This window comes from Sebastes fasciatus, chromosome 2 (assembly GCF_043250625.1).
Source record: "Sebastes fasciatus isolate fSebFas1 chromosome 2, fSebFas1.pri, whole genome shotgun sequence".
NCBI lineage: Eukaryota > Metazoa > Chordata > Actinopteri > Perciformes > Sebastidae > Sebastes > Sebastes fasciatus.
The window spans coordinates 4,432,235-4,445,029 of NC_133796.1; the positions used below are offsets into that span (position 1 = coordinate 4,432,235).

General features: G+C 38.1%; 2 protein-coding genes across 2 annotated transcripts; one reads left to right on the forward strand and one right to left on the reverse strand.

Moving 5' to 3' along the window:
* Positions 1–3,648: 3,648 nt before the first annotated feature.
* hypk (huntingtin interacting protein K) lies at positions 3,649–6,656 on the forward strand. Its single transcript, XM_074659926.1, has 4 exons — positions 3,649–3,869; positions 5,493–5,548; positions 5,790–5,841; positions 6,406–6,656. Exons 1-4 carry the CDS (start codon positions 3,708–3,710, stop codon positions 6,499–6,501), a joined length of 366 nt encoding a protein of 121 aa, XP_074516027.1. The 5' UTR covers positions 3,649–3,707; the 3' UTR covers positions 6,502–6,656.
* Positions 6,657–6,702: 46 nt separating this feature from the next.
* On the reverse strand, positions 6,703–11,552 carry mfap1 (microfibril associated protein 1). Its single transcript, XM_074659675.1, has 8 exons — positions 11,340–11,552; positions 9,649–9,865; positions 9,399–9,537; positions 9,113–9,300; positions 8,662–8,931; positions 8,424–8,583; positions 7,847–7,936; positions 6,703–7,357 (listed from the first exon to the last, which is right to left on the reverse strand). Exons 1-8 carry the CDS (start codon positions 11,419–11,421, stop codon positions 7,178–7,180), a joined length of 1,326 nt encoding a protein of 441 aa, XP_074515776.1. The 5' UTR covers positions 11,422–11,552; the 3' UTR covers positions 6,703–7,177.
* Between the last annotated feature and the right edge of the window lie 1,243 nt (positions 11,553–12,795).

A 12,795-nucleotide genomic window follows, 5' to 3' on the forward strand; every position in this document is an offset into this window, starting at 1 on the left:
GTTCTAGTTATTAATAAGAAATACAAATTAATTAATCAATTAAAATAAATTGTGAAAGTGTATAAGGGTTTAGAACATTATGATAGAAGTATATGATGGTCATCCCCATGCTCTATTATGTCTCATAAGTTGTTGCAGCAATTTGGGGGTCGATGCCATTTGTTACACAGATTTGGTGCTTGATTTAACCATTTTTTTACCACTCAAGAATTGATAAAAATTATCAATAATTCCTCCAAAATACCCCATTAAGACAACAAGACCTTGAGGAACACCATAGAAAAAGCCATGCTGTGATTTGGTTTCAAATACTTTTGACATTTTGGAGATTTCTACAAGAATTGCATTTTTTGACGATTGGATGGCGAGCACTTCTGTTGTGTAAACTGCTCAAAAACCCCCTTATTGATCAATCTAGCTAGGAAAGCCATCCATCCTCTGAATGCTCTAGGTCTCTAGTTTGTGGCTGTAAAATTTCATGAGGCTGTGATTATCCTAGAGGTCACCACAAGGTCATTTTATACAGTGAGGTCAAGTTTTAAAAAAAGAATGAAATGACTCCTATGGGGACTAACATCATCACACATGAATACAGTTGGGCTCATTGGATCCACAAGAGTCTCAGCTTTACAGTGACACACAATTTAGTATGCAGAAATATTCAAATACACCATTTTAGAAAACTACCAAACTGCATGTGATTATCATAAAGTGGGCATGTCTGTAAAGAGGAGACTCGTGGGTACCCATAGAACCCATTTTCATTCACATATCTGGAGGTCAGAGGTTAAGGGACCGCTGTGAAAAAGGCTATGACAGTTTTTCCTCGCCAAAATTTAGCGCAAGTTTGTAGCGTTCACCATTAAACACCTGATGCATCCTGCAGAGTCTCACCTGAGACCGAAGACAGCGTCCCGACATCACGTCCTCGAGGAACTGACAGCTGATGAGAGCTCCAAACAGTTAGACATCCATCAGTCGTATACAGCAGGATGAAGGGGTTGCTATGACGACAACGATGCCTCTCCGACCCCGGTGCCATTCCTCTGACTCCTCTCGACCACACTAATCTCCTGAAGGATGAACCTGGTAAACCAGAGAGCAGAGCACTGATGCTTTTCTCACCAGCAGGTGAGATCTTGATCTTTAATCAGATTACTGGAAGGTGGACCTGAGAAGTCTGGAGACGCAGGAAATCTGTGACTGTAGTTGAAGAGCTATTTGTATTAAAGTACAAGTAAACCTCTTATTACAGACAGGAATAGAACGAGGAGGAGGTAATTTACTAATCGTAAACGTTCACGTCGTTGTTGGCTTCTCATCATCTCTCAGACAACAACAACAAGATAGTAGATAAATCAGATAAACATATTAATATATGAAAATATCCTGATAAACTTTATAAAAATGGAACAAATGAAAGGTGATAAATCAGCAGCTGCAGCAGAGAAGAAGCTGCAGGTCTGTTTACCTGTCTGTCTTAAAAGCTTAGCCTTATTGTACATCGACTCAGTAAGTAAAAGGTTGTCTTTACTTTTAATTAATCACTGATTTAATGCACCACCCGGCTAATACGTTAAGTGACCCAAAACAAACACACCCATGATGACCAACAGGTGAATACAATATGCTAAATGCTGAAATGCTCCCAGTGGATCCTCAAGAATGATTTCAGGCTGAGTGGTGTACTGGTTATATATTATTCTTTGAGAATGATCACGTAAAGAAGTTGAACCTGGAGCAGATTAAAGAGGAAGAAGTCAGGCAGGTGAGTACAACAACACACTCATTTACTCACTGTACAGAGAGGGACAGGAGAGAAATAATTTATATTATTCTGATGTTAAAGTGTCATTTAATTTGATTCATGTTGCCTAATAATGCTGCAACCGCTGCGGTGTCCATAGCTCTTTTTATTTATTTATTTATTATGAAGTTATTCTGTATTGCTTACCTGATTATTTTGGATTGAATATTGGTCATAGCTGGCCCAGACCTGAGTTTTATCTGGTGTCCTCACTGGAGGTTATGGTGAAGATTTTGTCATACTGACCAAATTCTCTACTTTTTTTCTGCCCTGTGTGCTTTTCCTCAAAACAGTGGGTGAAGTTGGGTGTCATCTTGATATGACGTTGAATATAAGATAAGATAGACCTTTATTAATCCAAAGGGAAATTGTTGTGCTGCGGTTGCAGTACAAAGAAGAAAAGAGTGCAAATAAAGCAAAACAATAAAGATAGAATAGAAAGCTTTATTGTCATTGTATTAAATACAACGAGATTCACAGTTGCCACTTTTTGTCAGTGCTTTAAAACAAATACTTGACAAGACTAAACGAGGCAGATAAAACATATAACAGGTAAAACACACACAGTTATAAAGTAAATAAAACAGGAATAAACCGGTAAAGTAGATGTAATAAATAAATATAAACAGAGGTATTACACTTGAGGAATGAAATAGGTAAAATAGATGTAATGTAAACAGAGGTACAGTAATTGCACTTGTAAAATAGGTAGGGTAGATGTAAATAAAATGTAAACAAAGGTAGTTGCACTTGAGGTATATATTGCATCAAAGGACATATTGCACAGATAAGGTACAACTTTTTGTTGCAAAATGCCAGATTAATAGTTAACGGTAAGATGTCTCTATCAATTATACAATACGACAACATCACAGAATAATTTAATTGCAGGGCTGGCTTTAAGGCATAGGCCATTTAGGTGGTCGCCTATAGGGCGCCATCTTCCTCTAAAAAAATAAATAATAATAATAGTAAAAATTTAAAAAATAAAATGCTGATGGGTGCCCTTCCTCATTTTATGCAATGAGGAAGCAAATTAACAAATAAATAAATAAATACACTTTTCCCCTCTGTAACTCTCTTTCACACACTTGTTCATCACTTATTTGTTAATAAAAGTGTAAATTGTCGTGAAACTGACTAAACACTTTTAAGCCAACAATGTCAGGGATGAAATGTTTATTTATATTAATATAATAAATAAATATATACATACTATATAATAAATACAGTTATTTATGAAAATCAAAATCTTGACTTTCGTCTTAAACCATTGTGATTTCTGATGTGTGTTGTGGTTTATGGGTTAGGTTTGTGGGGGGGTTGAGGGGGCTCCACATCCGAATTTCGCCTTGGGCACCAAAAGGACTAGAGCCGGCCCAGATAGAATAAAACAAATATTTAAAAAAAATTATAAATAAATAATAGAAATATATTAAATAAATAAATACATATTAAATATTAATACAAATATTAAAATTAAAATGTTTAAATTATAAAAAAATTGAAATAAATAATAAATATCAATACAAATATTAAAATATAAATTATAAATAAATAAATATTAAATATCAATACAAATATTAAAATAAAAAATATATAAATTATAAATAAATACATATTAAACATTAATAAAAATATTAAAATAAAAAAATATAAATTATAAATAAATAAATAAATATTAAATATCAATACAAATATTAAAATAAATAAATATTAAATATCAATAAAAATATAAAAATAAAAATACATAAATGATAAAATCAGAGTTCTTTTAATCCATCCATGGATAGAATCAACAGATCTCTCCTTTAAATTGTCCTTCCGGTGCTACCCCGTTTCCCCTCCGACGCTTTGCCGGAACCTTTCTCTTCGTTCCGGGCCTTCACTCGGAGCAGACATGGCGGCAGAAGGAGACGTAGATCTGGACCTGGAGGCGGAGGAGAACTGTACGGGGAAACCCGCAGAGAAGCCCCGCAAACATGACAGCGGAGCCGCGGACCTGGAGAGAGTCACGGACTACGCGGAGGAGAAAGAAATCTCCAGCTCGGACCTGGAAACGGTGAGAGAGCCGACGATAGCTGTTAGCTAAAGCTAGCCGGAGACATGCGGCCGCTGCCGGCTGAGTTCACTCCACACCGCCGGCTGAGTTCACTCCACACCGCCGGTACATCATGTTAACTAGCCGGCTGAGTTCACTCCACTCCGCCGGTACATCGTGTTAGATAGACGGCTGAGTTCACTCCACTCCGCCGGTACATCGTGTTAGATAGACGGCTGAGTTCACTCCACACCGCCGGCTGAGTTCACTCCACACCGCCGGTACATCATGTTAACTAGCCGGCTGAGTTCACTCCACTCCGCCGGTACATCGTGTTAACTAGCCGGCTGAGTTCACTCCACTCCGCCGGTACATCGTGTTAGATAGACGGCTGAGTTCACTCCACACCGCCGGTACATCATGTTAGATAGAAAGATCTGAGGATGTTTGTTTTGTTTAAATATTCGTCTACATAAAAATGTCATAAAAAAGACCTTTAAATCTAAACTACAGTTTACTTCCTCATGTTTCTGTTTTTTTTATGACTATAAAGATAAATAAATATGAACTCTACTTACATTCAGTGTATGTAAAGAATGTATGTGTGTATATGTGTGTGTTTGTATATGTGTGTGAGTGTGTGTGTGTGTGTGTGTGTGAGAGTGTATGTGTGTGAGTGTGTATGTATGTATTTGTGTGTATGTATGTATGTATATGTGTGTGTGTGTGTATGTATGTGTGTGTGTGTGTGTGTGTGGATGTTTATGTATGTATGTATGTGTGTGTGTGTGTGTGTGTGTGTGAGTGTGTATGTATATGTGTGTGTGTGTGTGTATATGTGTGTGTGTGTGTGTGTGTGTATGTATGTGTGTGTGGATGTTTATGTATGTATTTGTGTGTGTATGTATGTATGTGTGTGTGTGGATGTATATGTGTGTGTGTGTGTGTGGATGTTTATGTATGTATTTGTGTGTGTATGTATGTATGTGTGTGTGTGGATGTTTATGTATGTATGTGTGTGTGTGGATGTATATGTGTGTATGTGTGTATGTATGTGTATGTGTGTGTGGATGTTTATGTATGTGAATATTTGTCTACATAAAAATGTTATAAATGAGACCTTTAATTTAAAACTACAGTTTACTTCCTCATGTTTCTGTTTTTTATGATCATAAAGATAAATAAATATTAAATCTATTTTCATTCAGTGTATGTAAAGAATGTATGAATGTATGTATGTATAGAATGTGATTGAGCTGTAACTTTAATATATTTTAGTTGTCAGAATTTAGCAGAAACACTTTATTATACCGGTCTGTAATTCCTAATAAAAGTTTATTTATAAAGCACATTTCAGCAACAAGGCAATTCAAAGTGCTTTACATAAAACACCAAGACAAAAAGTGATAGTGCTCTACAGAATCGACTAAACTATTTAACATTACAGAGAGGATGTAAACATGGACCCAAGTTGTTGGCTAGGAAGGCAATTCTGCTGATAAAATCTATATAAGCAAATCCCTATCCCGTTTTGATTCAACATACCTGTAAGGCCTTCTGTGTGTTATTAGTTGTAATGGCTTTCATATTTGAAACTGAAAACAAGATAAATATGATTAACAATGTTTGTTTGTTTTCTTTCAGGCCATGTCAGTGATCGGAGACAGAAGGTCACGAGAACAGAAAGCCAAACAGGAGAGGTGAGATCAGTGTTGACCCTCCCAATAGTTACATGTGTAACAGCAGCATCAGCTCATTATTTCTTATTTTGGATAATACATGAATTATGTAGTTACCCAGCAACCACAGAAGTCCAACCCACAGTTGACTATGAGAAGGAAAATAACATTTGTAATGAGCAGAATTATTAATCTCATACCGTCTTTACATGCAGTCTGAACTTTAATGTAACCTGTTGACTGTGTGTTGTTTTGCTTTCAGAGAAAAAGAGTTGGCCAAAGTCACCATCAAGAAAGAGGACGTGGAACTAATTGTAAGCTTTTCGCTCAATCATTCTGGGATGTTTTTTGTCTGTTGATACGACTAGTGTAGTGCCTGTTCAGAACGGGATGAATGATTTGCCTCTGGTGTTGCTGCTTGCAACTTTCTGAAGAGCCGCTCATCCAAACGAATTCAAACTCAACACTACTCTTCCTTTGGGTCCTCAGCAACACACCCGTCAAGTGTGAAGTCGATTGGATGAACGGTTGTTATGCTTAATGGACCCGACATTGTCATGGTAGAACTGGAAAGGGTCTTCCTCAAACTGTTACCACTAAGTTGTAAAAACACTATCGTTTAAGATATCACTGAATGCTGGAGCGTTAAGATTTCCCTTTTTTCGAAGTAAGGGGCCCAACAATGAAAAACTACTCCAAACCCAAAGTACAGATACTATGCATCACACTTGTGCAATTGTGCACAGGTGTCAGTCAAGTTAGTTAAATTTATGAATTGTTATTTTGTCATTTTAAGCTTTTAGTGTGTGTCTCAGTTTAAACTCTAACTTGATTCTTGAACAGTACATTTGGTTGATATCCTGATGTTGTTGTTGCAGATGTCAGAGATGGAGATCTCGAGGTCCGTGGCGGAACGCAGTCTGAGGGAACACATGGGGAACGTGGTGGAAGCTCTGGTGGCTCTGACCAACTGAACAAACTGCGTTTACACACTGGACTGCTTCAATTGGTTGTTGTTTTTTTTAACCAGAGCGCATCAAGACAATGAGGCTGATCTGAACTCACTTGTGGTTTAATCTTTACCCCAAATCCCTTTTTCTTTCTTTTTTAAAATAAAAAGTTGACATGCCTCCTTTTGTGCCGTGATTCAAGTAGTTTTGCTCTCTGTGGAAAGGTTTTAAAAGTGAGGAAAATACAAGTTTTATTCGACACAAAGTTACAATACCTGTACTTTCACAAAAAAAGGTAATGCAGGAAATCAGTACAAGAATCTGCATACTAAATGTTACTAGGCTGATTTGTACAAAATTATAACCCAATGCTTTAAAAAGACGAGATGATTATTTTCCCTGTATCTCAAAATGCATCAATCTTCAAATACTGTCAGACATTTAAGCTGTATTATATTTTTACAGCCAAGATCCAACGTTGAAGTGAATTCGACAAATTCTGAAGTCGGGTTTGAGGAGAAAACATTAAATTAAGTTTGTTTTTAATGATGGTGCACTCTCCTGGTATAAACAGTTCATCAAAATGATCAAAGCAGTGGATTCAGTCTGTTTTCCTTCCACAACATAAAGTCCAGGAAAAAGATGCAGCACGCTCTCTGAACAGTCTCTAAACTCTCCGGTGAAGTCCGTTTCTCACATCTTAAGTCTTCCTCTTCTTCACCGTGGGCCGGTCGAACACGTCCCTCACGCCGGCCGCCTTCTGCTTGAAGAACTTGCTGTTCTGAGCGCTCTCCTGAGCCCAGGCCGAGTCGAATGACGTGGTGTCCTGGTCCACCAGGTGGGTGTACTTGGTGCGTCCAGAACGACCAAAGTTCTTGACCTTTACGAGGGAAAACAAGCCACAAACGGGTCGAATCAGAGAACTGAATGACTTTGCCTTCATTCAAAGGAAAACATCGTATCCAGCTGATAAATTTCCCCTGAACAAAACTAAAAAATATGGGCAATGAAATGTCCATTTTAAGTTAAAAGTTTAAATATCTAAATATATATATATATGAAAGCAGGTACAATACATAGAGTATGTGATTCAAGAGTTTAAGAGGTTAATGGTGGGGAAAAAGTGTTAAGACATGTTTCTATAGACTAAAAATAATATTTTAAAAGGCAGATTTACTTCATCCTTCTCAGGGTTCTTGTTGACTTACAAGATTTTTAAAATTGTTGAAACTGTTAATCAACAAATTTGCAAGTCCCACGTGTTCTCCCACCATCATATACAAACACTCTATATGGTTTTAATTAACAGTCTAGGCTACAACATGCAGCCTGCAGTGTAACAGGTGAAATACAAGTAAAAACATCTGACCTGCATGACTTTGGGTAAGATGGTTTTGTTGAAGTGATCCTCCAGAGTCGGTGCGCTGAAATCTCTCTTGTACACGTCCTCCTCCTCATCCTGTAAGAGAAATCATGTTTACAGTTAACACACCGCTGAACAACCTACACCTGCTGCCACTGTGGTGTCAAAAAACTTTTGACCAAGATGTGCAGAGCGGGACATTTAACAGCTGTCGGTGCTCTGAAGGTCAAATTGGTCTGATAAGCTATCTGAATGTTAAGGCACGTTGGTACATCTTTAGATTTAATGTGAAAATATGTTTAGAGGTGTATCCTGACCAGGATAGATGCTAGAACATAAAAGTTACACAAATATAACGCATACTTACAATAAAACACAGAATAATACAAGTAAGAAGAAGGAAAATAGTAATGTACCATGCTATAGCACAAAAAAATGGCAAAAAAGTAAAGGTCAGAGTCAGAAAAGTGTCTCTATTGTGTTTGAAATATAAGGTAAATGGAATTTGGACGAGTGTATTAACATCTTTAACGGTCAGACCAAACTGCATTCATGGAAAGGATTCACCGGTGTGTTGACTTACCATGAAGAAGGCTCCTCTGTGGTAGTACTTCTGGAGGAACTTGTATTTGCCTTTGCTGGCTTTGTTGGTAACCTGTTTGCCGCTGTTGCGGAGCTCAGCCCGGCGCTCCTCCTCCGTCAAGCTGTGGAATCTCTCGATTTCAGCCTTCTCCTTCTCCATGCTGAGGACAAAACACAACTCATTAGGAACGTCCTAAATATGTCCACTTTATTTCAGAGTCATCTCTGTGTTTACTCACACTTCTCGGGACTCTCTGTCCCTCTTGATGCGTTTCAGCTCTCTGACTTTCCAGCCTTCGTACTCCTCCTCCTCGTTCTCGCCGTCAGTGTCCAGAGCGTCCAGAGCCGCCAGCGTGCGCCGGTTCTCCTCAAACTCCTTCTTGGCCTCCTCCTCCACAATCTTGAGGGTGTAGCGCCGTCGCTCCTCCACCTGCTTCTTGGCCTCGGCCTCCAGCTCTTTTTGCCTCAGCTCCTCTGCTTCACGCTCCGCCACGGTGACTCGGTCCTTTCTGTGGCGCAAACAGACAGACAGAGAGGATACAGATTAAACAATGTGAGATGGAATAGTCTTCGGTTAAAGTGCCTCCCCACTCCTGTCCACACTAAGGCCGTAAACTTTGATTGGGGGTCACAAGAAAAAACACTAAAGCTACAGTTAGGAGGATAGGAAACTGTTGTTTAACTTCATACTTGCGAATGAAGACGGGTTTGAGCCGTGGCTCAGCTTCATCCTCGCTGTCCGTGTATTCTTCATATTCAGACTCCGACTCCGACTCCGCCCCCGACTTCCCTTCCTCCTCCACCTCCATGACCTCCATATCGTCACTCTTGCGTTCGCAGGCTCGCTGACGCATCATCGCTCGTCTCCTCTCAATTTCCTGCACAGAAAGAGAATGTTAGATTTTTCTTAATATAACTATAAAAACAGAAACTCTTAAGTGACTGGGACACTCAGATCACACAGATTGAAACCTACCTCATCATCCACTTCTTCCTCTTCCTCCTCTTCTTCCTCACTACTCTCCTCACGCTCTGGGTGCCACGTGCCTTCATCAGAGTCCTCGCTGCTCTCGGCCACAACTTCAGGCTCTGCGATCTGTCTGTGTCTCGCCAGCCTGAGGACAAAGAAACAGGAAGCCGTGTGGTCGAATGAGAACTTCAGCACCACAACATTTAATGATCTAATGATCATATCAGTCGACTCAAATCAAACAATGTGATGTTACCTCTCCTCCACGTCCTCAGAGACGCGGTTGAGCAAACGTTTGAGACGTGGGTCAGAGACCTCCTCTTCCTCCAGCTCCACCTCGGCCTCCGTTTCCTTTCCCTTCTTCACAAACTGGAAGTCCTCTTCTTCCTCATCGGACGACTCCATTGGCGCGTAGTCAGGACGTTTACCTGACACATACCTCTTCACCTTCACCTTCTCCATGGAGAGCTCACCTGGAATGTGCAGAGACAATGAAGAGCTTAGTACCAGCAAGACTTTCCCACCCTGATGCCGAAGGTGTAGATGTTTGATTTAATATAGTTTTTTATTGAGATACCTTAATTAGAAGTAACTATTCAATAGCTCTGCAAAAAATATAAACTTTTTTCAAGTTTATGATGCTTTTGGGGACACGTTAATTACGTTTTTGAAGATGATACAAAAATTCTGCAACAATTGTGACAATCAATTAATCGTTTATTGCGCAAAAATGCCAAAAGAAAATGTTGTGGTACCAGCTTCTCAAATGCAAGGCTTTGCTGTCTTTCTCTGATTTTATATAATTGTAAATTTAACTATCTTCTTATCTTATTTTGAACAGTTTGTTCTTGTTCTTTAGTTACTTTTCAGATTTCATTTTTTCATCTCCAAATGTGGTGATTTTTAATCTGAATGTTTGAGTGTGCATTTGTGAGCAGTAATAGTTAAAATTAGCCTGACCTTAAACATCTAATGCTGTAAAATGCAACATACACATTAATGCAGCTTAAGTAATGCTCTTTTAGGTTTTTATTAAAACCATATATAGTATTTTTTTTGTGTAATATGATTTGGGAGTGAATTCCATTCTTGCATTGCTCTGTATATTGCTGTACTTTGACCTGATTTGGTTTTGGATCGTGGTAAAGTAAAACAACCTGCAGCAGCATGCCTTGTGGAATAATTGTGTGTATCTGTACCAAAGGATAGTTTTTTGTAAAAAAAAATAATTGGAGCTTTTGTTGTTATGACATTCTTAATGAATACAGCAATCTATTTTTCACTTCAAACCAAGAGAGACATTTATGCATTTTAATTACATTTGTTCTCCCCCCACAAGAATAGAGCTACACGTGCTGCTTTATTCTATTATTAAGTTCATTATCTAAGTTATAGAAATAGGCTAGGACCATATAGTATATAGTGGACCATAAGTATATACTTCTTCTTACTCCTTTTCGGACATGTAATATGTATTTATTTTATTTATTGGGAATTTGCTGTTTATGTTTACTGCTCATTTTATTGGTTATTCTTGTTATGTTTTCTTATTGGTTACATATTCGATATAAAAATCAATCCATCTAACTCTTGAGGCCCTAGTAGTGGTGGTGTTGGTGTTGGTGGTGTTGATGGTGGTGTTGGTGGTGGTGTTGGTGGTGGTGTTAGTGGTGTTGGTGGTGGTGTTGGTGATGATGTGGACTCATGTGTGACTGTTGAGCATCTTATTGTGTTATAACTGGAGCAGCCAGCAGGAAAATACTCTAAACTCATGTTAGTACCGTTAACTAGTTTTATCCAGACAGCATAAAGTAGTAACTAATCTCTTCTTATCATTGTCAGACTGAGTTATTTGTGTTATTTGTGTTATTAGTGTTAACAGAGTGATGTTCCACTAAGCTAGCTGGCTAACAGCTAAGCTAACTAAGCTAACAGTTAGCTTCTCACCTTTCTCGTTCCGGACCGGAACGGCTCCGGCCGTGGACTGGATCGGAGGCAGCTTCATGTTGAGGGCTTCACGACTAGACATGACTGCCTCGGTCTGGTTCCCGGTACCAACCCGGTAACAACAGTTAAATGTGTATTTTACTAAGACAACAACGAGCTCGCTGCTGCTGCAAACAGGAAGTTCAGACAACTAGAGGAGCAAGCGGACAGGAAGTGGAGTTGGTCCAACAGACATTTCCTTCCGATAAAACACACACACTAATTAATACAAAATCACATCTAATTGACTTTTTAGACCACAGACACACTACAGTTTACTATTTACTGTCAGTTACATTTATTTCTGAAATAAACATCTAAAGAGTTGATAACAGAGAAGATTACAGATAAATGTAGATGTTCTGCAATTCCATAATATAATACCTCCCTCTAGTGGCTGATATCATTCATAGATGAGTTAGTGGTAAGATAAGATCAGATATTCCTTTATTAGTCCCACAGTGGGGAGATGTGCAGTGTGCAGCAGCAAAGGGCATAGTGCAAAAAACAAGATGCATTAGCTAACACAGTAAAAAAGAGTTAAACAAAGTGTAACAAAATATGAACCATTTAAATAGAAGTATAAAAAATAGGAGCAGTATATACAGTATTGACAATAAACAGACTATTAACAAAATTGCACAAGTGGAAAATGATATTGCCCAGTGAGAATGAATGAATGAATGAATGAATGAACTACTACTACTGGGAGCAGTGCTGGTTGTGGAGTCTGACAGCTGCAGGAATTCAGATCCTTTACTCAAGTAAAAGTAGTTCTACTACACTGTAAATACACTTCATTACAAGTCAAAGTAATCTATCATTTTACTTAAGTAAAAGTAAGTATACAAATTCCTGATTATACTTAAAGTAAAAGTACTCATTGTGTAGAAAAAATATCCCCTGCGACTGTTATACTATTATACATTCTATCATTAGATTATTATTACTCTACTACTATTATAGCTGATTTCACTGTTGTAGTTGGTTGAGCTGGAGCTCATTTTGATTTATTAACTGATTATTTTCATTATGAATTAATCTGCTGATTATTTTCTCCATTAATCGACTAATCGTTGTACATTTTCATGTTATATGTGCAAAAATCTTAGTTTGTAAAGTAACTAAAGCTTTCAGATAGAGAAGTAGAAAATACAGCTTGTCCCTCTGAAATGTAGTGGAGTTGAAGTATAATGTGTGAAAAGGAAATACTCAAGTAAAGTACCTCAAATTTGTACTTAGATAAATGTACTTTTCCATCACTGTAGACTATGTCCAGTAACAATACACTGTGTATTGTCATGTCACCTAACCTTCTGGTCTTCTGTAAAAACATTGACAAATGTCTTGGGTGTTGAAACAGTAATCGATCCCAAAAAATCTATTTAAATGGTGTTAAATAGCTCCTTATTTTAGT